The sequence below is a fragment of the Oncorhynchus mykiss genome, chromosome 4 (assembly GCF_057628025.1).
Source record: "Oncorhynchus mykiss isolate SJ-2025 chromosome 4, ASM5762802v1, whole genome shotgun sequence".
In the NCBI taxonomy this organism is placed as follows: domain Eukaryota; kingdom Metazoa; phylum Chordata; class Actinopteri; order Salmoniformes; family Salmonidae; genus Oncorhynchus; species Oncorhynchus mykiss.
In genome coordinates this window covers 66,933,952-66,959,270 of record NC_143025.1, presented here as the reverse complement: position 1 = coordinate 66,959,270, position 25,319 = coordinate 66,933,952, and the positions used below count along the sequence as shown (strand labels likewise).

The following is a 25,319-nucleotide window of genomic DNA, read 5'->3' as shown; positions in this document are numbered from 1 at the left end:
TGTAGTATCCTGAAAACATTCACATGACGTCTTTTAAATGTGCAAAGCATTTGTTTAATGAACGATTGTTATACGTGTGGATTCTTTATTGAATTATTCACAACCGTGTCATCTCTAACAAATAACTAAAATAAGATGAAATGGTATCAATTATTTAAATGAGTAAGGTTATTTCTCAAAGACAAACATGTTACTTGCAACAATTATTTACATTTGTAAGGTTCTTCTGTCAAAGGCATACATGTTATTTGCCACAGAAATAACATCGATTACAGTACAAACCATACTGTAAAGACAGATGTGGCATCAAAACCAAATAAAAAAAAGTAGGCCTATCAAATCACAAACTTGACTAGTCAGTAGTCATAACATTTTAGAAGATTGTTGCCTACATTTTATAATGTATAACTGCTGGAAAATGCTTGAAAAAGGTATGCAACTCAACCTTTAAAAACATTGTCAACAACTATGCATATATCCAAACCATATTGTTTCATAAGCAAAAGGCAGGCATTCCACTTCAGTTATTTATTATCCACAAATATCAAGACTAAGGGCTAGATTCTATCAGACGTGTCGGAGGTGGAACTGCGCTAGAGCTGTCAAATCCACAAGCAGCTCCCGCCATTATACCTAAAGCGGACATTGCCATTGGCTACACAGTCATTATGAGAAATCCCATGCAGCCTTGTTCACAACTTCAAACACTGGGATGTGAGGTGTAATCTACACCTCAATGAGGCTGATAGAAATCCTAATTTTGTTTAATGATTTTCAAATTTGAGTGATTATTTCTATATAGTCTACACTTTCTCATGTTGAACTTTAAAGCGAGTGGAACGGGTGTAGCTTCATGACAAAGATTACAAGAGCAGCAGCTCACCGATTTGACAGCTCCATTTCAATTACACCTCTGACACCACCAAAACATCAGCTGTGCAAGGTATCATCTATCACTGTTTAACATTTAATCTGGTTGAATCTAGGCCTAAACTGTATCAGTCCAAAAGCAAATCTGTTGCAACACATTTGATTTTCTTTCAGATATACTGCAAAAAGGAGATGTCATACTGAAATCTTAATTTACATAACTTAAGCCATCCTTAAAAATGTGAACCACTGATATAAATACAACCATGTGTAGAAAAATAGAATATAGAGGATTATAACTGCTGCATTAATCTTGACCCAAGAGAAAATTCCAATCATCAGAAGCATGATGGCTTGTCGTGCATTTAGTCTTTCTGAACGAAAATGTCTGGAATAGTGTTGTAGTCCTTTGCTCCTCTTCACGCGCTTGTCACACAACCTTTGAGATAAAAATAGTACTATGGAATGTCAATGTTGGTATGGACCTAAACAGTCAAATGTTTTTTATTTATTTAACCTACCCCCGTAAAACCCTAACCCGGACAACGCTTTGCCAATTGTGCGCAGCCCTATGGGACTCCCAATCACGGCCGGTCGTGATACAGCCTGGAAATGAACCAGGGTCTTTATGACACCTCTAGCACTGAGATGCAGTGCCTAGACCACTGCACCACTCTGGAAATTAGTAGAACTAATCAAGCAAATACACCAGCTTAATACATGTATTTTATGACTGGTCTTAACCAAAAACATCTTATTTATAGTGTGATTACCTGATATGGAGTAGCGTCTCACTGGTAGTCACAACTAACCAGTAGTCACATCAGGGCACCTGTGAAATGTAGAATGGAGGCGGGGGGGGATTAATTATAATATTTAATGTATTCCCTTGCATTTAATAGTAAAACAGAGGGTTCAAAGATACAATTGTAATTAGGCCTACACCAAGTTACATTTAAAATGTCTTACCCAACATGCAGAACAAAAAAAATTAGCAGGTGAAAGTACTTACAATGTCTTGTTCCAGTCATTGTGCTACAGTGTGTCATCATCTCTGCTTCTTGGCCATCAGGGTACTCAGTAGCACGGGCTGTCTTCTCGCTTGCTTTTTCAAATCCTTGCCCATGGAAGGCAGCCTCACTTGAAGTGTGTCCATCGAGTTCTAGTTCTTCATTCAGTCTTCTCAGGAATTTGTTCGTCCTAGGTGGTGTCATTTCCGGTTCTACTTTGGATGTTCTCTCTACACGACTCATGCCTTCTTTCTGTTCAGGGGCTCTGATGGGGCGTTGTTCTTGAAATCTCAGTCCAAGCATGATGTCGATGTATTCTGCATGGCCAGCATCAACCAGGTCTTTAGCCACGTGAACGCCATCTGCTACAATGTCCACCTCCCAGTGTGCTTCAGAAATGTACTGCCTGAAGTATATTTGAAGGTTTTTCTTACAGATGCACTCTTGAAAGAAAACAACTGCTTCATCTGTCCATTGCCCCTCGACTGATTTTACTCCTCTCAAAGTGCATGGATACGTGACCTTTGGTAGCCTGGTCAACTGGTCAGGAAGTCTTCTCAGCTCAGACCAATCTTTGTACGGCATGTCCACACAATGGCCATAGTCAACCAAATTGATCACAACCACTGTGCTATCGGAATGGACGATTTCAGCTCGGCACCATTTGTTCTTACTATCAGACCTCACAAGGCAGCATGACCCTGGAATTAGGTGTTCTTCATGCAATGGCAACAGCTCCTTTGGAAGATCCTCAAGAATCGTAGACACATTGTTCATGATGAGAAGCAAATCTTCCAGAACAATGTAGAATTCACTTGGTGTGGTGACTGCAGCTGCAAAGCCGGAGTATCCCAGATCCATGTTCACTGGGGAAAGGAAGAACCTCTGGGGACTGTTGTCCAAGTTGGAGTTTTTCTCTTTTGGGGTTACAGTTTGAGTCTTTGTGGGGATTGGTCTTTCTTCAGTAAATTCAGAAGTTGCAGTCTTCATTTGCTGAACAAGGAACAGTCCATTTATCATGATTTCGACCATCCACAAGTTATCAGCTTCAGAGTAGGACACAAACATCAGTTTTACATCCTTGCCTACCATTTGTTTCAGAGTTTTCTTCAATATCTCATAAGCGTCGCTGATAGGGTGGCCAGGGCTATTCCACTTGCACAAGACTGCTTGCACAGGAGTTTGCTTGAGGTCATTACAGAGGTCTTTGATGCAGCCCATTGGGACGTCCTCTGCAGTGCCATGATCCACAAGGAACACAACGCATTTTCCTTGGTCATTAGAAGCATGCCGTACAACTGCTCTGTGCCACTGGTCATCTTTGGTTGATTTTGCCAAGCATTGAAGTCCTTCTTTGACATTCTTCTCAGACATGACTTTGCACTTAGACAAATGTTCAACTATGAGATTCTCAAGTACAGTAAACTGTTCTGTGGTGCTGTGGAGTCTTAGATATAGATCTCCATTCTCCAAGATGGACAACAATGTCCCACTCTCTGCCTGTCCGGCTCTTATATCCTGTGGTGGAATGGCCATATCCTTCACGGCCTCCATAGATGGTCCAAACGTTGTTGATTGGAGTTGATTGGAGTCCTGGTGTTTGCAAATGTCATGTTTGTGCCTAGTTGGCGAGGGCCTTAGGGGCACATTCTGCAAGACCTTTTCACCTTGAGCAGTGAACATAACCCTCTCAGAATGTGTATTGGACCGGCTATCGTCCTTGATGGTTACTCTTGTTTGCTTTTTAACTGTGTCAACTAGGCTTGCACACAAAGCTTGGACCTGTTCATTTTCAGTCACATCATTGTCAAGTGTTGGGTTGTCCTGTTGGATCTCAACGTTAACCTCCCACTGTGTCCCAAAACGACTGACAATTTCAACCATGAGAGGTTTTCCCATTACTGCATCAGTGAAAGAGGCATCACTTTTATAAGAGCCACTGTTTAGCAATGAACAGGGTATGCTTAGTCTATGTTGCGACAAAAAAACACTTGTCAGAGTGTACATTTTGTCCTTAGTCACAGTGGCTGTATTTCCATAGTCAACAAACTCCACCTTGAAATGGTCATTAGACGCATTATCTGTCACAACTGCACGGTAAAGTGCACCATCCTCTTCATATTCAGCAGCAACAAGGTTATTCCTTCTGAAGTCCAATGTGCTGTTCCCCATGGTTTCTTTAAACAGCTCAGTGTTGAGGTCTTCTCTCATTTTCAGAATGGATTGTTCATCATCTTGCATTTGGATAAAAAAGCTGTCGAAGGTATTGATATGGGAAACAAACCCCAGACCTCGGAATCCAGACTTTATTTTGGGATTGGAGGGTAGTTGTGAAAGTTTTGGAAATTGGACAGAGCAAACGGTTCCTGTGAGTTTGGAGGAACGGTCTACATGTTGATCCGTTTTTCCTTCTGTGCTTTCCTCAGATTTGAACTGAGCGATTCTTTCACTTTGCCCTTTCCAATCTTGCTGGGCATCAGGACGCTTTGGTGGGTTTGCTTTTTGAGCATTTGAAGACTTCTTATTTTGATGTTGGTGATGTTGGCTGCCCTTGCATGTGGGTTTCAGATGCTGTCCCGCTTGAGTTTTTCCAATGTTGTTCTTCGTTTGTTCTTTGTGTCCTTCATGACCAGTCACAGGTCTACTGCTTTTCTCCTCCTTTGGTTTTTGACTTGCAATGAGCTCCTTGACTTTCTCATTGATGTTTATGCCTCCATCAAACAGATCGAAAAAGACTGTCCCATCCTCATTCTTTCCTGCAACGACAGCTCTAAGTGGCTTGTTGAGAATGGATTTCTCTAGCCATTTGTTGACATCTGCAAAGTTGTCCTCTTTCGGGATTTGAGAGAGACTGCATCTTAATGCCTGCATGGGAGTGAACAGTAAATCTGCTGAATGTCTGGGAATAGATACAGCATTGTTTTTTTCAACAATATGCATGTTTCCATAGTCCACAAAAAACACATTTAGAAGCAGCGTAGTAGATTGAACAGGGCAAGCCACACCCCTGTACCATTTGCCATCACCGTAATATTTTGCCAAGCAAAGTTTTCCGATTTCAGGCCCAGAGTTGGCACGCAGTATTTCTTTACTTTCTGTGGCGACTTTCTCCATCAAGTTGTCGATCATTTCAGTATTTCTGTCCAACTGGCAATACATCTCCCATGGACTGCACACATGAGTGACACAGACTTGCTCTTCACTTCCACATCTCAAGTTGAAGGAAGAATGGACAAAAGAGTCTGGGCATACTGATGGCATAAGCTGCATAGGGGTTTGCACTTCTCTTGCAAGACCTTTTTCCACAAGCTTCTTTGTTGCATTCTGTTGAGTGTTGTGGAGGTCGACAACATTGCACAGGCCCTTGTTTTTCACATACAGTTGAGCGTGTATATAGCATGTCAACTTCACTGACTGGCCTTGAGCGAAGTACTTCAGTAAATCGCATGCCTCTCTGCCCCAATCACTATCACTGCCCTTTGCAGGTTCAATCAAGTTGTAAAGGCTACATCTAAATGCTTGCCCCTCAAGATCAAGGAATTCTGGCACTATTGCTTGAAGATTGTGCACGCTCTCTTTTGATATAATCCCGTAGTCCACAAATATAATTTCAACTTCATCTCTCTGTGCTCCTATAATGCAGGCCCTATACCATCTGCCGTCATCTTTAGATTTGGTAACACAACAGGAATCATTTAACTGCACAGGAAGTGTGTGTGCTTGGTAATACCGCTGAATCGCTTCCATCATGTCCTCCAAGTTGGGGATCTTGCTTTCCAGCTGGCACCAAAAATCTGAGGGTGTGTTGACGTGAGAGCATCGCACAACTAGCTCACTTCCGGGCTTGAATGTCTGTGCTTTGAATTTCACCGCTGGTGCCTTGTCTTTTAGGGTGCTTGACTTCGGGCTTTCAGGTTTCTTTTCACAGCCAAACAATTCAGAAATTTCCCATGTCTCTTTGGGAGGTTTCCTTGTAATTCCACTTGTGCTTGATCCATTTGTATGAACTTGTCCTTTTTTACCGGTCTTCGGTTTCATCATTTTCTTCTCCATCTCGCTCTTAAGTATCACAGGCGCCGAAGGAGTGTATTTCCAAAATTCTGCATGATTTGTTGTGGTCAAGAGCTCTGTGATGCTCTTTGATGCTCTTTGTGATGAGTTGTTTTCAAGCTCATACAAATCAACCACATATAGATCTTTCCTTATGTGGACAACATGCACAAGGAGAGTTTTGCTGGAGACTGCTCGTCGGAAGTAGTCGGTTGCAGAGATCGTCCATACATCGTCGAAAGGCATGACATTCACCAGAGAACAACTCAGGGCAAATGCTGGTTCAATAGTAAACTTGTCCGGGATCTGCTTGATGCACATGCGTGGTACCTTTTCTGTATTTCCAAAATCAATGAAAAATACTTCAGCTCCATTGTCAAGAGTGTCTGTCACCATTGCTCTGTAGTAATGCATATCCAGCTCATACATTGCACAGCAAAGTGCACCAGGCTCTGGATTCTCCAGAATTTCTTCATCCAATTGGACTTGGCTGAAGTGCTTGGCCATGTTCTCCATCATCTCTTCAAAGTCTTTGTTGCGTTTCTGTGTTCTCAACCAGAACGCACCTGGATTCAGGACATGCTCCACGTATCCTTCAAACACAGAGTCCTCTTGCATTTCCTCAACAATGACTGAATTATCCATTGCTTGGATTATTGCGGTCTCATAATACAGGTAGCCATTTAGAGGGAAAGCAGGCTCACTTTCAAGAACAAAGTCACACTCCCTTTGTCCAGGGACATCTTGAATTGGCCCTGCCTCAACAGCTGCATAGTCTTCAGCACTGAGCACTGTGACCGAATAGAGATTCTGCTCTTTGTCAAAGCCATTGATTTCAACATCTAATACTCCACCCAGCAATCCTTTCTTGAAGCAAGTCAGCTGCTGGATCTTCACTGCCTTATCTTGTCCATTCAGGCAGGAAAGAGCGCACGGGAATGCCATGATTGGTGTTGAGAGAAAATCTAGTGGAAGCTGGAGGACATTCTCAATTTTCACAGACTCACAGAATCCGTAATCAACAAACAATACTCTTACTTTAGAGTTTACAGGGAGAAACTGCACAAAGCCTCTATGCCACTTCTCATCTTTTCCTTTGACTGAGCAAAGCAAGCCCATATTTTCTGCTGGCTGTAGACTGGGGTCTTTGCTCTTGGACTCACAGGACAATGCCAATTTGTCTGACATCCGTTTCAGATCTTTTGCCATACTTGTCATTTGACAGTAGAATGTAACAGGGTTCACTGCAGCGGTTACCCTAACCCTCACTTTTTTGCCAGTGGTCAACTTAGGGCCTGAAAATGACAGAATATCCTCAAAACCTTTCAAGCTGGATGATTTGAATGAGAATTCTTGTCCACCTTGCTTTTCAATCAGTAGATCCGGGACAGGTTCAATGCTCTGCTTGAGTGGTACCTCTGTCAACAATTCCACCAAGAGAAGGAATGTGTCTGTGTCCATGTGTTTCCCTAAGTTCAGCCTAAAGAGATCCTTGTTGATATCTGGGGCTTCTAGTATGAGGACTTTGTGAGGAAGAAAGGCTTGGATGTATCCTTTGACATTACTTCCAATCAAGGAAGCAAAATACGTCTCTGAAAAAGAATCCCAATTTTCTCTCAATGGTAACACATTTGCAAAGAAACCACAGATGATTTTGGGAGGAAGCATGAAGAGCTCATCCAAAGCTGTGGCCAAATGGCTGGCATCAACACTCAGAACATTCCCATGGTCTATGAGGAACACGTCAAACAATTCTTTCTGTTTGTTCTGAACCCTTCCTCTGTACCACCGGGTAGATAGGACATCCTCTACCAAACAGAACTCCCCCACTTCCACCGCCATCTGTTTTTTCTGTGCATTCTGTATTTCCACTTGCAGTATGTTATAGTCCAGTTCACATATTGTGAGATATTGGCCCTGAAAGTGCACCAGTGTATCCCCTGGGTTGCAGCTCACATGCGTTAACTGTAGGTCCACAGGCCACAGAGCACATGGTGCAGGAGGACTTGAATCATCCCGAGGTCTGGAACAAAAATAGCCTTTATTACTTACGTGTTTGGAATATTTATTGATGCTTAGGCCTAATTGTGATTTTTTTTTGTAACTGGTCTTGATTCTAGTATTTTATGTAAGACCTACATCTATATCAAAACATAACCAACAGCACATACATTTTGAGTATTATAGTTCAGCTGTAAATATGTGAATTATGGTTGTAGGTAAAACTGGTGGTGAGATGAAAGGGGATCCCTGAGGAGTTAACTATAATAAATCATAATCTTACTTTTTTTGTTGTTGATGTTTGAGCTATTCATAATGAAGCGAGTTAACATGAGGTAAAATATTACAATGGATTTACTAATGTATACCATGGCTTTGATGAATACTCTACTATGATGACAATGTGTGTGCAGGGCCGTTTAATGAGACGCTTTGAACAATTATTACATTCTAAACCATGATTATTACATTTACTCCAGTCATAAGAAATGAGGGTTGTGCTTACAAATACACTTTATTGGATAGCGTTATAATCCAACTCGCTAATCCTTAAACACTCAAACTGCATCCCTACACCATTTACTCGACATTGTGTCTATTTACAACTCTTTTAATCTTTTTCATGTCACATCAGAGGTGTCACCAATCACCACAATAAGTTGTGGAAGACAATCTTTACACAAATGCTTCAAAATCGCAAGTTCAGGACATGTAGCCCATCTGTATTGAGAGGGTCAGAGTCAAGACTGCATATGCTTGAATTGAAAAGACGAATGCACTTTCACGACCCTCTTTATACTTCAACAAGCTTGTGACCTAAAACCCATGCGTGTGTGTATGCGCGTGCTCTTGCCCTAATGATATCAATTCAGTGCTTGGTTATATTATGTCATACCACGGTGGTTGGCATCATTAACTATATCTCAGCATTTGCATCTACATCATAATGTAGGCTAATATGGGTATTGTTCAATCACTTTCTACATACTTTCTATTTTCTGAAGTCATTCTCAACAACATTGCGACAGAGAGCGGAACCTTCCTAAAAGAAAACAAACAAAAACATTAAATTATTATACATAATATCAAATCAAGGAAGAGGCTAAAATGTGGCTGTCAGCCTTCTTTGAGGAAAAATTGCATATTGAATATGCCATTCCAGAATTTATACTAATACAACTAGGCATGCACTTCAACTCATCAAACATAGATATACCCTGAAATTATGCTACCATTTAGTTAACCAGGTTCTCAATAAAAATAGTAATCTTACCTTAAAGTCTTCAGCTAGCTAAAATTCACTTGATCACAGAGGGGGTTCATCATGAAGCGGAGCGTTATCCCGAGTGACTAGGAGGAAAAACTTTATTTAGAAAATGCATAACACTTCTGTTTGGTTAATTAGTCTAGGATGATGTAGCTAATAAGTCTACAAAATGTGTGTAGCTACTAAGGGGGTGCATTGTGCTTAGAATGAACAAGTCAGACCCGAAGATCTGAAGATGCATGCATTTACAGCAAATGATTTAGCCACTTAGATAGCTGCCATTATCTAGCTAGTTCGATACACAGTGCATTCGGAGAGTATTCAGACCCCTCGATTTTTTCCACGTGTTATGTTACAGCCTTATTCTAAAATTGATAAAATTATGTTTTCCCCTCATCAAGCCACACACACACACACACACACAATACCCCATAATGACCATGCAAAAACAGGTTTTCAGAAAAGCTTGCAAATTTAAAAAATGAAATATCACAAGTATTCAGACCCTTTACTCAGTACTTTGTTGAAGCACCTTTGGCAGCGATTAGCCTCGAGTCTTCTCGGGTATGACGCTACATGCTTGGCACACATGTATTTGGGGAGTTTCTCCCATTCTCCAGAGACGGTCGATCGGTTTCAAGTCCGGGCTCTGGCTGGGCCACTCAAGGACATTCGGAGACTTGTCCCGAAGCCACTCCTGCATTGTCTTGGCTGTGCACTTAGGGTCGTTGTCCTGTTGGAAGGTGAACCTTCGTCAGTCCGAGGTCCTGAGCGCTCTGGGGTAGGTTTTCATCAAGGATCTCTCTGGGTCTCAACCCCACCCTGTGCAATTGGGTTCTGGCCTTCCTTTCAGGCCGCCCCCAGGTGGTGAAGGTAGGAAACAACATCTCCACGTCGCTGATCCTCAACACTGGGGCCCCACAATGGTGCTCAGGCCCCTCCTGTACTCCCTGTTCACCCATGACTGCATGGCCATGCACACCTCAAACTCAATCACCAAGTTTGCAAACGACAGTAGTAGGCTTGATTACCCACAATAACGAGACAGAATAACAGGGAGGAGGTGAGGGCTCTTGGAGTGTGGCGTCAGGAAAATTACATCTCAACGTCAACAAAACAAAGGAGATGATCGTGGCCTTCAGGAAACAGCTGAGGGAGCACACACCCATCCACAAATGGGACAACAGTGGAGAAGGTGGAAAGTTCAGTTCCTCAGGGTACACATCACTGACAAACTGAAATGGTCCACCCACACAGACAGTGGGGTGAAGACGACGCAACAACATTTGGCTTGTCACCTAAAACCCTCAAACTTTTACAGACGCACAATTGAGAGCCTTCATGGGTCGGGCTGTATCACCGCCTGCTACGGCAACTGCACCGCCCACAACCGCAGGGTTCTCCAGAGGGTGGTGCTGTCTGCACAACATCACCTGGGGTGTCCTGCCCTCCAGGACACCTACGGCACCTTGGTAAAAGTTCATTTGTGGAATTTCTTTCCTTCTTAATGCGTTTGAGCCAATCAGTTGTGTTGTGACATGGTAGGGGTGGTATACAGAAGATAGCCCTATTTGGTAAAAGAACAAGTCCAAATTATGGCAAGAACAGCTCAAATAAGCAAAGAGAAACAGTCCATCATTACTTTAAGACATGAAGGTCAGTCAATCCGGAACATTTCAAGAACTTTGAAAGTTTCTTCAAGTGTAGTCGCAAAAACCCATCAAGCGCTATGATGAAACTGGCTCTCATGAGGACCGCCACAGGAAAAGAAGACCCAGAGTTACCTCTGCTGCAAAGGATAAGCTCATTAGAGTTAACTGCACCTCAGATTGCAGCCCAAACAAATGCTACACAGAGTTCAAGTAACAGACAGCTCAACATCAACTGTTCAGAGGAGACTGCATGAAATCAGGCCATCATGGTCAAATTGCTGAAAAGAAACTACATCTAAAAAGACACCAATAAGAAGAGACTTGCTTGGGCCAAGAAAGACAAGCAATGGACAATAGACTGGTGGAAATCTGTCCTTTGGTCTGATGATTCCAAATATGAGATTTTTGGTTCCAACCGGCGTGTCTTTATGAGATGCAAAGTAGGTGAATGGATGATCTCTGCATATGTGGTTCCCAACGTGAAGCATGGAGGAAGAGGTGTGATGGTGCCTTGCTGGTGACACTGATTTATTTAGAATTCAAGGCACCCTTAACCAGCGTGGCTACCACAGCATTCTGCAGCGATTCACCATCCCATCTGGTTTGCGCTTAGTGGGACTATCATTTGTTTTTCAACAGGACAATGACCCAACACACCTCCAGGCTGTGTAAGGGCGATTTGACCAAGGAGGAGAGTGATGGAGTGCTGCATCAGATGATCTGGCCTCCACAATAACCCGATCTCAACCCAATTGAGATAGATTGGGAAGAGTTGGACCGCTGAGTGAAGGAAAAGCATCCAAAGGGTGCTCAGCATGTGGGAACTCCTTCAAGACCGTTGGAAAAGCATTCCAGGTTAAGGTGGTTGAGAGGATATAAATCGTGTGCAAAGCGGTTAAAGCAAAGGGTTGCTACTTTGAAGGATCTAAAATAAAATAAAAATTGGTTAATACAGGATTCCATGTGTTATTTCATAGTTTTGATGTCTTCACTATTATTTTACAATGTAGAAAATAGTACAAATTAAAAACCCTTGAATGAGTAGGTGTGTCCAAACTTGACTGGTACCGTACTATATATTTTTTGCTTCGTCATTATGGGGTATGGTGTGTAGATTGAGGAATTGTTTTTATTTAATCCATTTTAGAAAGCTGTAACGTAACAAAATCTGGAAAATACTTTGAGTGCACTGTATACAAAAGTATGTGGACACCTCTTCAAATGAGTGGATTCGGCTATTTCAGCCACACCCATTGCTGACAGGTGTAAACAATCAAGAACACAGCCATGCAATCTCCATAGACACGCACTGGAAGTAGAATGGTCTTACTGAAGAGCTCAGTGACTTTCAAACATGGCACCATCATAGGATGCCACATTTCCAATTAGTCAGTTCGTCAAATTTCTGCCCTGCTAGAGCTTGCCCGGTCAACTGTAAGTGCTGTTATTGTAAAGTGGAAATGTGAAGTGGAAATGTCTAATAGCAAAAATGGCTCAGCCGCGAAGTGGCAGGCCACACAAGCTCACTGAATGGGACCTCTGAGTGCGTTGCATGTAAAGATCGTCTGTCCTCGGTTGCAACACTCACTATCAAGTTCGAAACTGCTTCTGGAAACGACGTCAGCACTGTTCGTCGGGAGCTTCATGGAATGAGTTTCTATGGCCGAGCAGCCGCACACAAGCCTAAGATCACCATAAGCAATGCCAAGCGTCAGTTGGAGTGGTGTAAAGCTCGCCGCCATTGGACTGAAGCAGTGGAAATGCGTTCTTTTGGAGTGATGAATCACACTTCATCTGGCAGTCCGACAGACAAATCTGGGTTTGGCGGATGCCAGGAGACACTACCTGCCCCAATGCATAGTGCCAACTATAAAGTTTGGTGGAGGAGGAATAATGGTCTGGGGCTGTTTTTCATGGTTCGGGTTAGACCCTTAGTTCCAGTGAAGGGAAATCTTAACGCTACAGCATACAATTACATTCGAGACAATTCTGTGCTTCCAACTTTGTGGCAACAGTTTGGGGAAGGCCCTTTACTGTTTCCGCATGACAATGCCCCCGTGCACAAAGCGAGATTCATGCAGAAATGGATTGTCGAGATCGGTGTGGAAGAACTTGTTCTAGCCTGCACAGAGCCCTGGTCTCAACTCCATCAAACACCTTTGGGATGAATTGGAACGCCGACTGCGAGCCAGGCCTAATCGCCCAACATCAGTTCCCAACCTCACTAATGCTCGTGGCTGAATCGAAGCAAGTCTCTGCAGCAATGTTCCAACCAGTGGAGGCTCCTCAGAGGAGCAGGACCATCCTCAGTGAATTTCATAACTGTAAAACATTTTAAAAGTTATCCTTTTTAGGTAAAGCTATACTAAATATATTCACGTCACCAAATAATTTTAAATTAAAGTCTACAGTACTGTCGTGTCTTTGGCTATGCCGGATTAAGTGATTTGACATGCTATTCTATAAAATAATTCCTCCGTAATTAATATTACCTGATTGAGCTAATCATGTAAATGTAATTAACTAGAGAGTCGGGCACCACAAAATAATATTTATAGAGCTGTTATCTTCCGAATAAACTCTCAAAGACCTAGTAATATTTTACATCAATAGCAATCAATATTAATCGGCATCTTAATTCAGTCTCAACCAAGAATTTACAACTTTCAGATATCTGCACGAACCCTGGCTAACAAGTTGAATCAGCAATACAAAATTGGGTTTAATTATTTATTTACTAAATAGTTAACTAATCACACAGAATTACACATACTTAAATCATAACTTGATTCCAAATTACGTCATAAAGGAAAACGTCCCTAGCGGGCGGAACAGATATGACAGCTGGTTACACAAAAAAAAGGGGGCTGGGTTTGAGTGAAAGAGCTGGAAGACTGAGGTACAACGGGCGAAGCTGTGCTATCGTAAATACAGCATCTTATGCATTCTAAATTACTGCCCATTTGGAAAAGGAAAATGCAATAAATATTTACTCAGCTGCGATTCGGTAAGTTGGTGGTAGATGGAAGGCCGCGTTGCCCAACCGAGTCCTTCGAAGAATGTCTCTGCTGGTAAATTGAATACGTTGTAGTAACGTCATTGTGTGGTAGACGGGATACTCTGTCTGTTCCTTCCTAACCCTCGTTTGCAGCGGCTATTGCTAACTCAACGGCTAGGAGGTATCACTTCTGTAGTGAATAAGAGTTCAAAGTTCATACCATTCACGCTTTATATTCTGGTCAGATTACCAGAATATAGTTAATTTCCCCCCCACCTTCTGATGTTCCCAGAATCTCTATGTTAACCATGGGTTTTGCAAATGTAACATCAGTAGGGTAGAGAGAGGAAAAAGGGGAAAATAGTTATTTATGACTGTCATAAACCTAGCCCCAAGACCAACGTCATGACAGTAGCCTCAACAGTACTCTGTAGGGTAGCACCATGGTGTAGCCGGGGGACAGCTAGCTTCCATCTTCTTCTGGGTACATTGGTTTCAATATAAAACCTAGGAGGCTCAAGGTTCTAACCCCCTTCCATACTTATACAATAATTATGACAACTTCCGGAGAACATCCTCCAACCTATCAGAGCACTTGCAGTATGAACTGACATGTTGTCCACCCAATCAAAGGATCAGAGAATGAATCTAGTACTAAAGCATAAGCTACAGAAAGCTAGCATTGCAGTGCATAAAATGTGGTGAGTAGTTGTCTCAAAGAGAGAAAGAAAATAGTTTAACAGTTTTCAACAAATGTATTTACTCAAAAATGGAGAAGCAAGAGATTTAATTTTGTTTCACTTCCAGTTTAACTTACTTACCAGTAGCTAGCAAATGCAGCTAGCTAGTTTAGCCTGCTCAAACAGCCTGCTCAAACAGAGGGATGCTATGTTATCTAGCTGGCTATGACTATCCAACACAACAGTGCAACTCTTCCAAGGCAAGCCTTTGGCTTTACTATTTTTTTGCCATCGGGGCCTGCCGGTGTAACTGTTAAAGTGCCTACTGACTATACACTAACGTTACTGCATGATTGCAGCGGGTTTACTAACACATTAGTTCTATTAGCTATGTTGACTATGACGTTACTTTAGCTAATATGGTGATAACTATGTAGGGCAACTATGTGTGTAGGGGTTATGATATGGTTTGGAAAGTTTTTTTCCGCCTGGTCACATACAGCTGATGTGTTGTGCATTGAGGTCCACAAACGAAGGGAAAAGGTGAGAGGAGGAGAGTGCATAGACATGAGAAGGAATACAACATGGCAGCTATGAAAGTGAACTGTGTTAACGAGTGATCAGGGGTGTATTCATTCCGCCGATTCTGTTAAAAAATGTTTCTTAAATGGAAGCAAACAGAACGAAACGGGGATAAACATATCTGAATTTGTACAATAGTAACTCTCGTTTGCAACTGTTGGACTAATGATTACACTCAAGATCACCTAGATGCAGGCAAGAGTGTGCAAGGCGGTATTGAATGTGTCACCTCAAAGTCTTATCTCGACCTGTGCGTACCTATGTTGCCTTCTCGCCCACTCCAATTTCGCTCCCGTAGAATTCACTTCAAGAGCTTAGGGAGTGCCCACCCCCAGCATGCATTTGTAGTTTACTTGTGTGCTGCTACAGCCCCTTGCTTTTGCTACTGTAATGGAGTTCGCTATATATTTTTATTAAGAAACTAATAAAACACACAGGTGCTAAATCAAGGTAACTTACAAAGATGAGGCCAAAGAGCAAGAGATGGAGTGCCGTTATGTAGTGTCCACAACTAAAGAATCATTGTGGAATCTGAAAAGACAAGGATCCCAAAAGTATGATGGTGTACTTACTACTTGCACATGCTAAAAGAAAGGAATGAGATGGGTAGATAACTAAGTGTGTCATTGTAGTAAAGTATTTATAAACTAAAAATCAGATCTCAAACATTCTTCATTTTCGATCTATTACCTATACAATTGTCCATAATTGATGTTAGCCCAATAGATCTGGCATGTTCTTTGAATGTGGGAACTTTCTGTTTTGATTAGGTAATTTTGCCTAAAAACCTTTAGGCCTACCAACAACAACAAAAAACTCTGCCCAGCCTGGCTAGGGTGGACAAAAAGGTGTTTAGCATTCCCAGAGGCTCTGTAAATGTGGAGAGGACATTCTCTGCTGCTGGCTGGTTCTCCAGGCACTGTCATGAGCCTGAAGCCACAGACTGCCCAAACTCGTGTTTCTAAAAATGAATTCAAAAGGCACTAATAAGTCATTTTTATTTCATTCTAAGTCACAGCCTATACGCGCAAACAGCCTATATGCGCAATATATAAACTATAATGATTTAATAAAACGTTTAAACGCTGTGGCTTTCTGTCTTGACCTGTTGAAATAATATAGCCTAAATAATAAATGTTTCTACTTAGGAGCCAGACAGGGAGCCTGACCTATTTAGAGTGTTTGTATGCTGTTAAACATGACATGTAGCCTATTTGAAATTATGTTCACTTCTTACATTCACATTTTCATGTTTATTCAAAATACTCGTCATTCAAATCCATATGGTTTGGTTTCAATACGTAAAACAATTGTTAGGTCCAGGTAGTCACAACAAATAGATGGCTGTTGGTTAAATTGTGATTTGAATGAATGGATCGAATTTGGAGCGGGAGTTGTCGTCTCTAAGTGTGGAGTAGTTTTTAGCGGAGCTGTTGGAAAGGACATGGGGCACCAGAGCAGTGCGCACCACGGAGAATGGATTTTAATCAACTCCGCTTATGTGCTCTGCTAGGTTATAGGAACCTCAATATGAGTATAGGGAAAATTAGAGCATCATGTAGTACCCTACACCTATCGATGTTACATTGAACTGGGTGAATGGAATATGAATGACAGGCATCCAATGTACTATAATAGAAAAAAAATGAAAATAGTCTACTGTGTCCAACATTAGTGGAAAGCCTCCCCACAAGAGTGGAGGCTGTTATAGCAGCAAACGGGGGACAAACTCCATATTAATGCAAATGATTTTGGAATGAGATGTTCGACGAGCAGGTGTCCACATACTTTTGGTCATGTAGTGTAAACGTTAGCTGGTGCTATACATCGACCTCATATGCGTGTCATGATGAGCAGTAGAACTAACCAACTAACACATCGAATGTAATTCCTAAAGTCAAACATTACTTTAGATATGGCTACGAATTTAGCTACTATTAAAAGCTTAGACTATAGTTACTGTAAAACATTTCTGTCTGTGCTTAAGACACCTTCCCATTTCATTCACTAGCTAGCTAGCGAGCGAGCAAACGTTAGCCATTCTCAGCATGGAAATGAGCGAGCTAGCTAAATTACACAACTACTACACATGGAAGGTGACAGGTAGCTAAAATAAACAAGATAATTCAGTGACAAATAACACGTGGCTGCCACGTTTTTGTTGTTAGAAATTACTGTACCTTCGTTTCAATGAAGACATCCAACTTCGGAGCAGCAGCCAACAGCCGTGACCGTAAAAAGGATGGAGAAAAATCTAACTTCCTGCCACCTGCTGCATCGAGCAATTTAGAACTTTCTCCCCTTAGAGAAATGAGGTGAGATTTTGCCCTGAAAATAGTAGATACAATTCTATGGTATTTCATGACATTTCAGATTAGAAACATATTTCTTGTGTTCAGATATCATTTAAGCGCAAAAGGAAAAACGAATGGCTTGTCTACACTAGAGGGGGACATTTCTGCGTAGCAATTGCCATAATCACCCTGCCTTGGACAACTAGGCCTAATTTATGTGTTTAGGGCGGCCTGCTTGTTGCTCCGAACCTGTTGCATTTAGGTATTTCGCATATGCCTATGGGAAATCATGATTATGTGTAGACAAATACACTGCTGTACGTTCTATCATTTTCAATGAGGCCTACTAGTTATAGAAAACATATCTGCTTATGCCATGACGCCGCCCTGGCAGGCTGGGCTGGCTGAGTGCAAACCTAGGCTACAGCAGACCAAGGAGAGATTATGTTTTTTTAGTTAATCATTGATCGTCTGAATCAGCCCCCCGTCCTCTGCAAATATGATAAATGAATACCTAGGCAATCACCAGTGTGACGTCGGTGTTAAACCACAGCACAGGTTTAATTGACTCTGGAAGGTAGTATCAGAGTAAGAGAGACTACAGAACTGTACTTTACCTTTTCTATTACAAGAAAATATTTTTTATTATCTTATTCCAAGAGAAAATGGCAAAAGAAAACGTTTGACCTTGCAGTGTGGGCAGTTGCATTGTCCTATTATGAGAGGATCAAATTGGGGGAAAAGTAATTTATTTGGGGGATTTTATTTGTGAGGATAGGATAGTTCCCCTCCTGAAGATAATGTGTACATTTTCTAACACATGCATTTAAATGTTTAATTTAAACTATTTTTCATTCGTTTTCTTTTACTTTCACTTTTTATTTTGCATTTAACATGCCTATGAAACGGAATACAGGAATCCCGATCCAGGATGGACAATTTCTTCATGTTCATTCACCATCAACCAATAATTTCTGCAGTGCATCCGAGGAGCTCACCTTATCTAACGAAAAATTACGCAGTGCTTTCCATGGACATTCAATCTCAAAGTTTGACGAGGAAGGTGATTTGGGAATTAAATCAGGTGAGGAATAAAGTCAGATTAATAGGCCTACACATAGACTGAGAGGTTCCCTCTTCACCCAAGAGTCATACAAGAATAACATCCAAAACAAGAGCCATATTTGTCGATGTCAACTAATACAGTTTGTGCTGCATTAAATTGTAGGATTTTTTTTTTTAAATATACCTGCACTAAAATATACTTCTTTCATTTTTTTTATAGGTAGGATAGAATAAAATAATGTATTATTTACCACATAAAAACAATCTACTCAATCTGACCCAGTTGAACAAAAATACAATTTTCTCTGCTATGTTAATTTTGAAGAGTGTTGAAAATCCTGTATAGGGAGTACTTATTTCTAATTGTATGGTTAATTTAGCCACCTACCAATCTGGAAAGATGTCATGGCCCTGAACTACTCAAATATATATTTCACCTCATGACAGTTTTCTCCCCCACAACCCTGTCAGAAGCAGATGACAGCAATGAGACCCCATCTTCTGAGGAGGACCAGGACCTCCTGGAGTATTCTAAAGATTTGGCTTTCGACCAGACGACCCCGAGGAAAAGCATCACTCAGATCATCAAGGACAAGAAGAAACAGACTCATTTGACCCTTCAATGGTAGTGTTCCAAAGTCACAACCTATGGAAATCTATAATACAGCTTGTGATGTGATGCACTTGTAAAATAACAATCCTTCTTACAAATGTTAATGTTTCTTTTCTTGTTGGTGATTGATTTTACATGGATTTCTGTGACTGCTTGTTCCCTAGGCTGGATGAAAACTACACTGTTTGTGAAGGGGTTTGTCTGCCGCGTTGCATCCTGTATGCTCACTACCTAGACTTCTGTAGGAAGGAGAAACTGGATCCAGCCTGTGCTGCTACATTTGGCAAGGTGAGATGAGTAATGTCTTGTAGTTGAGGTGGTGGGCTGGATAGGTCGTGGTAGATCTTATAGATACTGTAAGTAAAACATAGTAATAATTGTGGTGGAATAAGCTATTATGTTTTTTTTTGTATCGTTCTCTGTGCATATTAGACAATTAGGCAGAAATTTCCACTTCTTACAACAAGAAGACTTGGGACCCGAGGTCATTCAAAGTAAGATATAGTGGAAAATATGATTTTCAAAAGATTTCTTGTTGTAGTGATCTGATCGGTCTCAATATAAAATGCTTAATTTTGTTGATATTTAACAGATATCATTATTATGGGATTGGCATCAAAGAGAGCAGTGCCTATTATAACTTGGTGTACTCAGGAAAAGGCTTGACGAGGTAAGATCATTCTAGAATAAGTCAAATGTTTGGAATTGTTGTGATAGTATGGGATTTAATGCCAGTCTGATTTCATATCTGATTGTAGATTTTCAGGGAGCAAACTCAACAATGAGGTAAGATTGACATATATATTTAAAATATATATATTTTTTAAAATGCATTTTTATGTGAGATATTACAGACATGAATCATGTTATCTAATTCATTCAAACTGTAGTCATGACTACATGACTAGTCATGACTACAAGGTCAAAATATTGATACAGTTTGATATTCCTCTATTTAATAGGGAGGGTTCACTCGGAAATACTCCCTCAGTTCCAAAACAGGAACTTTGCTTCCAGAATTCCCAAGTCCACAGCATCTAGTGCTTCAAAGTTCCATCTCTAAAGAGAAGGTTTGTTGTATTATTTTCATCAGTATTTCAACTTTCTTTGCCATCAAGATTTGCTGATTACATACAGTACAGTATCCTCTGCAAAAACACCTGTAACCATTATGGATTATCTTCACATGTCCAATAGGTGGACACGCTCATCGTGATGTACAAAACACATTGTCAGTGCATCCTGGACAATGCCATCAATGTCAACTTCGAAGAGGTATTCTATACCAAAACAAGACATAAGATGTTGTAGCCACATCTGACGAATTGTCTCCTGATTCTATTTACAATGTTTCAGATACAGAATTTCCTGATGCATTTCTGGCAAGGAATGCCCGACCACCTCTTACCCCTGCTGGAGAACACCATTATCGTGGACATCTTCTGTGTGTGTGACTCTATACTATATAAGGTGGGTGTTTTTCCAGAATCATAGAGCAGCATCCTCATTAGTTGTTGAAGGACTCCTACCTCAACTGGACAGGTTGTACTATCCATTTGGTGTTCTTCAGGTTCTGACAGATGTCCTGATCCCTGCTACGATGCAGGAGATGCCTGAAAGGTAGAGTATTTTCATCTTTCATCATTCGTATTTTGCTCATCTAAACACCAGATTTGCTGTAAGGTTTATGGTGTATGAAATTAACGGAAATAAGATGCTGCCGTCTCTCCGGGTGATGTATTGTTGTGTATAAAGATTGTCCTGTTTGCAGTCTCCTGGCAGACATCCGTAACTTTGCCAAGCACTGGGAACACTGGATGGTGTCTTCTCTGGAAAACCTCCCAGAATGCCTCTCAGAGAAGAAGCTCCAGATCGCACGCAGATTTGTGTCCTCTCTAAAACGTCAGACCTCCTTCTTACACCTTGCCCAGGTAAAGCACTGTATTACAGCACGGGAGGAATATAAATATCATTGTGTTAACTTTACAAAGACATTTAAAAGTGTCTCAAATGTATCTATATCGCATATCTTATTATGACTCTTAAGAAATTGAAATTGTATATATAAACTGGACGTCCTAGGGCTTGATTCAGTCTGTAGCACTGAATGTCGGCGTTACGGCGTGATAGAAATGTAAAGGCAATGTTGCAATGTTTCCGCGCTTGCGGAGACTGCAATTACGGTAAACGCTGCATATGTCGGCTCAATTTGAAATTACCTTTACATTTTAAGCACACTATACCGCTGAACTTCGACGAAACAGATTGATTTTGGTTATTTTGGTCATTTTCTTTTCTTACAACAGATTGCAAGACCAGCTCTTTTTGACCAGAATGTGGTGAACTCAATGGTGGTGGATATAGATAAAGTGGATTTGAATAGCATAGGGTCACAAGCCCTTCTCACCATCTCAAGTGGAGACCAAGACTCTGACCTCTACTCTGAATGTGAGTAGAACATTTGCATTGTACATGGAAAACCCTGCCAGGTTCATTCCTGTAAACAATGTTCATTTGCTTTCTCGTCATGTTTGCTAGATGACTCAATAACAGTGTTCCAAGAGCTGAAAGACCTACTGAAGAAGAATGCCACAGTGGAATCCTTTATCGAGTGGCTGGACACTGTTGTGGAGCAGAAAGTCATTAAGGTACGTTGTCCCCATTTCAGATCTAAGATTGGGGTTGTCAGATTGGATGTTGACATCCAATCTGTTTGTTCCTTTCTCTCCAGCCTGGGAAGCAGAACGGACGGTTCATAAAGAAGCGAGCTCAGGACTTCCTCCTCAAGTGGAGTTTCTTTGGAGCACGTGTTATGCACAACCTCACATTGAACAACGCCACCAGTTTTGGTAAGAAATTACTACGTCCCTCTAACAGTTCCCCTGGTAACCTGTATATCCATGTAACAACTACAACATGTAGGAAATGCTGTCGAACTTCTCTATTTGTATTTTAAATTCAGACTCTCCCATTACTACTGAGTCTAAATGATACACGGTCCGTCACTACGTCAGACGCAAACACATGTATCTTTTCGGCTGGCTCTGAACAGAATGCTACAATGAGCCATAAATTACAATGGCCTGGCCCCAAGTAAAGAAAGCATTATCAATCGGTTGCGTGCACTGTGTTTGAAGACAGACCTCTCCCATGCACCTTCCTCACCCCCATTTGGCGGCTCTATCACCAAACACAAGTCAAACAGACTGGGGGAGAATCACATGACCCTACAAGTCAAACAGCATGCCTGGTGAGATGAAAGCCTACGGGAAAGCAGACCTCTGGAGCTGGTCAGGTCAAACCCTCAGCACCTGCAAATTGGTGCACAGAATAGCCTTTGGAGCCTTGTCACAGTTTGTAAGGTGAAGGCTGTTAGCGATTGGCTGAGTATCAAGTCATGAGAGTGACATCAAAACCAGATTAGATTTCTGGTGGGGAACTAGGACAGTAAGAGATGTGTTTTTTATTATCCCAGGTTCGTTCCATCTCATCCGCATGCTGCTGGATGAGTATATCCTACTGGCTATTGAGACACAATTCAACAACAACAAAGAACAAGACCTTCAGAATCTCCTAGATAAGTACATGGGAAATGCAGGTAAGCAATTACATAACATACATAGACTATCTAATTATATGTATAACTCTGATTGTTATTTTTCATTAGTAAGTTGTTATTGCGTTTCATATTAATACTATCAGTTTTTATGGAGCAGTACAGAGAAATAATGGAGGAAGTAGGATCATTGAGGTGCGTTGTTCTGATTATTTTCAGATGCCAGCAAGGCGGCATTCACTGCCTCCCCCAGCTCCTGTTTCCTGGCCAACCGTAACAAGCCCAGTGCGGTGTCCAGTGATCTGTCTGTGAAGAACGAGTCCCTCTCAGAACACGCATACATGACCCTGTCAGCCAATCATCAGCAGGCTCCGGGAGCAAACATGGCCATCTACCAGGGCTCTGAAACCGATGGATTCTGCCTATCAGGTGCAAATATGTTTTTAAGGGTGACATGACTCATTTTGTCACTTGTTTCTGAATTTAATTTATCCCCGTTGTATGTTAGCTTTGTTCATACTTTCATTGGTTTAACATAAAATGTAAACTTGTGTGACAACTGCTCATTTGTAGTAAAGGATCCTATTGTGTTGTCTAAAATCTTTCCTCTGTGCCCCCAGGACAAATGGACTTTTCCCAGAACAGTGGCCCTTTGATGACCCCTCCCATCTCTCCAGCCATGGTGAACAGGGGCAGTGTCATCAACCAGGGCACCATGGCCATCAGACCCCAGAGCGCCTGCACCACCATCCAGCCCCACATCTCCTGCCAAGCCTTCCCAGATACCATGTACCAGAGCCTCCCTCCCAGCAGACCCAGCTACTACCCCACCACCTCCAACTACCAGGCTGTGTTCAGGCCCCAGACACACGCCCAGGCCACTGCCTACCTCACCCGCTCTGACAGCAGCCACTACCCGTCCTTCAGTGAACAGCACCTGGCCAAAGACTACTTCAACAGCAGCTGTGCAGTGTCCCCCTACAGCTCCAGACACACCTCCAATTACAGCACAGTCCCTGATCCTGGGATGGAGACTCAGGGGGTTGAGCTACTGGACTCTGTAGGATACAACTTTGATGGGAGTGGGTTAAACAGTAGTGGCTGTCAGGAGTCTGCCTACTCAGCAACAGGACACAATGGTATGGATGACTACACCTACGTCTTCTCCATTGAATTATCAGAAAATGGGCCCTGAGTTTTTCTAGACTTCGTGGCCTCACTAGTCAGTTCATCAAGGTTAGATCACATGGTCACGTCACCTGGTCAGAAATAATTAAGGGCCCTAACAATAAGAATTATTGTAAATAAAAAAACAAGTTTAACCATAAATGTGTATTCTACTCATAGAGGAACCTCTCTGTTTTTCAGGGTACTACGGAAACAGTAACTACCTGGATAGCCAGAGGCTGGGTTCCATGATAGACCAGCATGTGTCAGTTATCAGCAGTGTGAGCAGTATCCGCTCAGTCCCAGTGTACGGTGAAGTACATGACCCCCTCAACATCCTGGATGACACGGGCAGGAAGACGGCTGGGCCTTACTACACCGAGTCTGACTCACTGGGCTCCCACACACCTGGAGGTCAGTGACAAATTATGGATTGATAGGGAACTCCAATGTTCAATCTGTAGCAATGGATGAAACAATGAATGCAAGACAAGAATGATTGTAGTAAATGACAGAAAATGTTTCGTTTTTTTAAAGATACTATTTCGTTTACTTGTTTTCTCTCTGCTGTAGCTCCTACCCTCCCCTCCTCGGTCTCTGCACCCTGCATGTACGGAGGTCCTGCCCAGTTCCACTCCCAGGATTCACTGCTTCCTCACCGGGCACCATCTGAGGTACGGGACATGATGTCATCGCTGCCCCCCATCAACACTGTGTTCATGGGGTCTAGTGGAGGAGGAACGTGAGCCGTGACTGTCCCTCCCACCACCAACACTCCTCAAGCTCCTCCCACACCACTCAGTCACTGTAAACAGTGACGCAGATCACAGACAGAAATATACTCAGTGTATCTCTCTTGTGTAGCCTTAGCGTTGGGGAAACTACTCTGAAAATGTAGTTTACCAAGTTACCAATTACTTCATACTGGAAGAAGTGAAGATACACTAAAGCTACCCTTAAGAAAATGTTACTTTCAAAAAGTAGTTCACTACATCCAGACTACTTTGTGATCAATAGTTATATCTAATTCTGAAATATCATAGACTATAAATTGCTCGACATATCACTCTGTAGTAAGATTTTAAGAGAATGTTTATTTTAGCCTATTAAACACAAAAACTGTTTCAAGTGAGAATTAGGAAGGTCTGATGGCAAAAAACTTCACCCATATGATGGCCTACTTCACCCATATGATGGCCTACTTTACCCATATGATGGCCTACCTCACCCATATGAACTACGAAAAACACCACGATTAGAATTTAGTTCAACTACCACCAAGCTACTGCAAAATGTAGTTACATTTCTAGTTGAACTACATATAGTTCACTACTCCCCCCACACTGTGTAGCCAATATATATTTTGTAAATTGATGAAGGCCTCAGCTGTTCAATGTTCAGTGAAATATTTTATTGAACTGAATTAATTAATAATTTGCAATTCAACCATTTTAATATAATTCAATCTGTTCCTGTTCATCTTAATGTGGCCAGAGGAGACTTTGTAAGTTAAC

The 25,319-nt window shown here is 41.7% G+C and overlaps 2 protein-coding genes across 2 annotated transcripts; one reads left to right on the top strand and one right to left on the bottom strand.

The window, feature by feature from the left end:
* Positions 1–31: 31 nt before the first annotated feature.
* On the bottom strand, positions 32–17,365 carry tdrd15 (tudor domain containing 15). The gene is made up of 6 exons (XM_021600428.3): positions 17,291–17,365; positions 9,205–9,281; positions 8,920–8,973; positions 1,883–7,953; positions 1,644–1,702; positions 32–1,309 (listed from the first exon to the last, which is right to left on the bottom strand). Exons 3-5 carry the CDS (start codon positions 8,949–8,951, stop codon positions 1,689–1,691), a joined length of 6,117 nt encoding a protein of 2,038 aa, XP_021456103.3. The 5' UTR covers positions 8,952–8,973; positions 9,205–9,281; positions 17,291–17,365; the 3' UTR covers positions 32–1,309; positions 1,644–1,688.
* Positions 17,366–18,218: 853 nt separating this feature from the next.
* Positions 18,219–24,631, top strand: rfx6 (regulatory factor X, 6). Its single transcript, XM_021598477.3, has 19 exons — positions 18,219–18,488; positions 18,941–19,094; positions 19,247–19,370; positions 19,515–19,576; positions 19,675–19,752; positions 19,841–19,868; positions 20,045–20,152; positions 20,280–20,357; positions 20,439–20,552; positions 20,653–20,702; positions 20,854–21,013; positions 21,389–21,530; positions 21,621–21,730; positions 21,814–21,931; positions 22,558–22,680; positions 22,858–23,067; positions 23,259–23,777; positions 24,007–24,219; positions 24,379–24,631. The coding sequence occupies exons 1-19, from the start codon at positions 18,299–18,301 to the stop codon at positions 24,549–24,551; spliced, it is 2,754 nt and encodes a 917-aa protein (XP_021454152.3). The 5' UTR covers positions 18,219–18,298; the 3' UTR covers positions 24,552–24,631.
* The last annotated feature ends 688 nt before the right edge of the window (positions 24,632–25,319 follow it).

Bases quoted from the DNA above. Each gene is read 5' to 3' on its own strand.
- tdrd15 (XM_021600428.3), bottom strand. From the start codon at position 8,951: ATGTTGTTGAGAATGACTTCAGAAAATAGAAA. The intron at 7,954-8,919 runs GTATGTAGAAAG...TTTTTGTTCCAG, and splicing joins ATGACTTCAGAAAATAGAAA to ACCTCGGGATGATTCAAGTC.
- rfx6 (XM_021598477.3), top strand. From the start codon at position 18,299: ATGCCTATGAAACGGAATACAGGAATCCCGATCCAGGATGGACAATTT. The intron at 19,869-20,044 runs GTAAGATTGACA...TCTATTTAATAG, and splicing joins GGAGCAAACTCAACAATGAG to GGAGGGTTCACTCGGAAATA. The intron at 20,153-20,279 runs GTTTGTTGTATT...CATGTCCAATAG, and splicing joins GTTCCATCTCTAAAGAGAAG to GTGGACACGCTCATCGTGAT.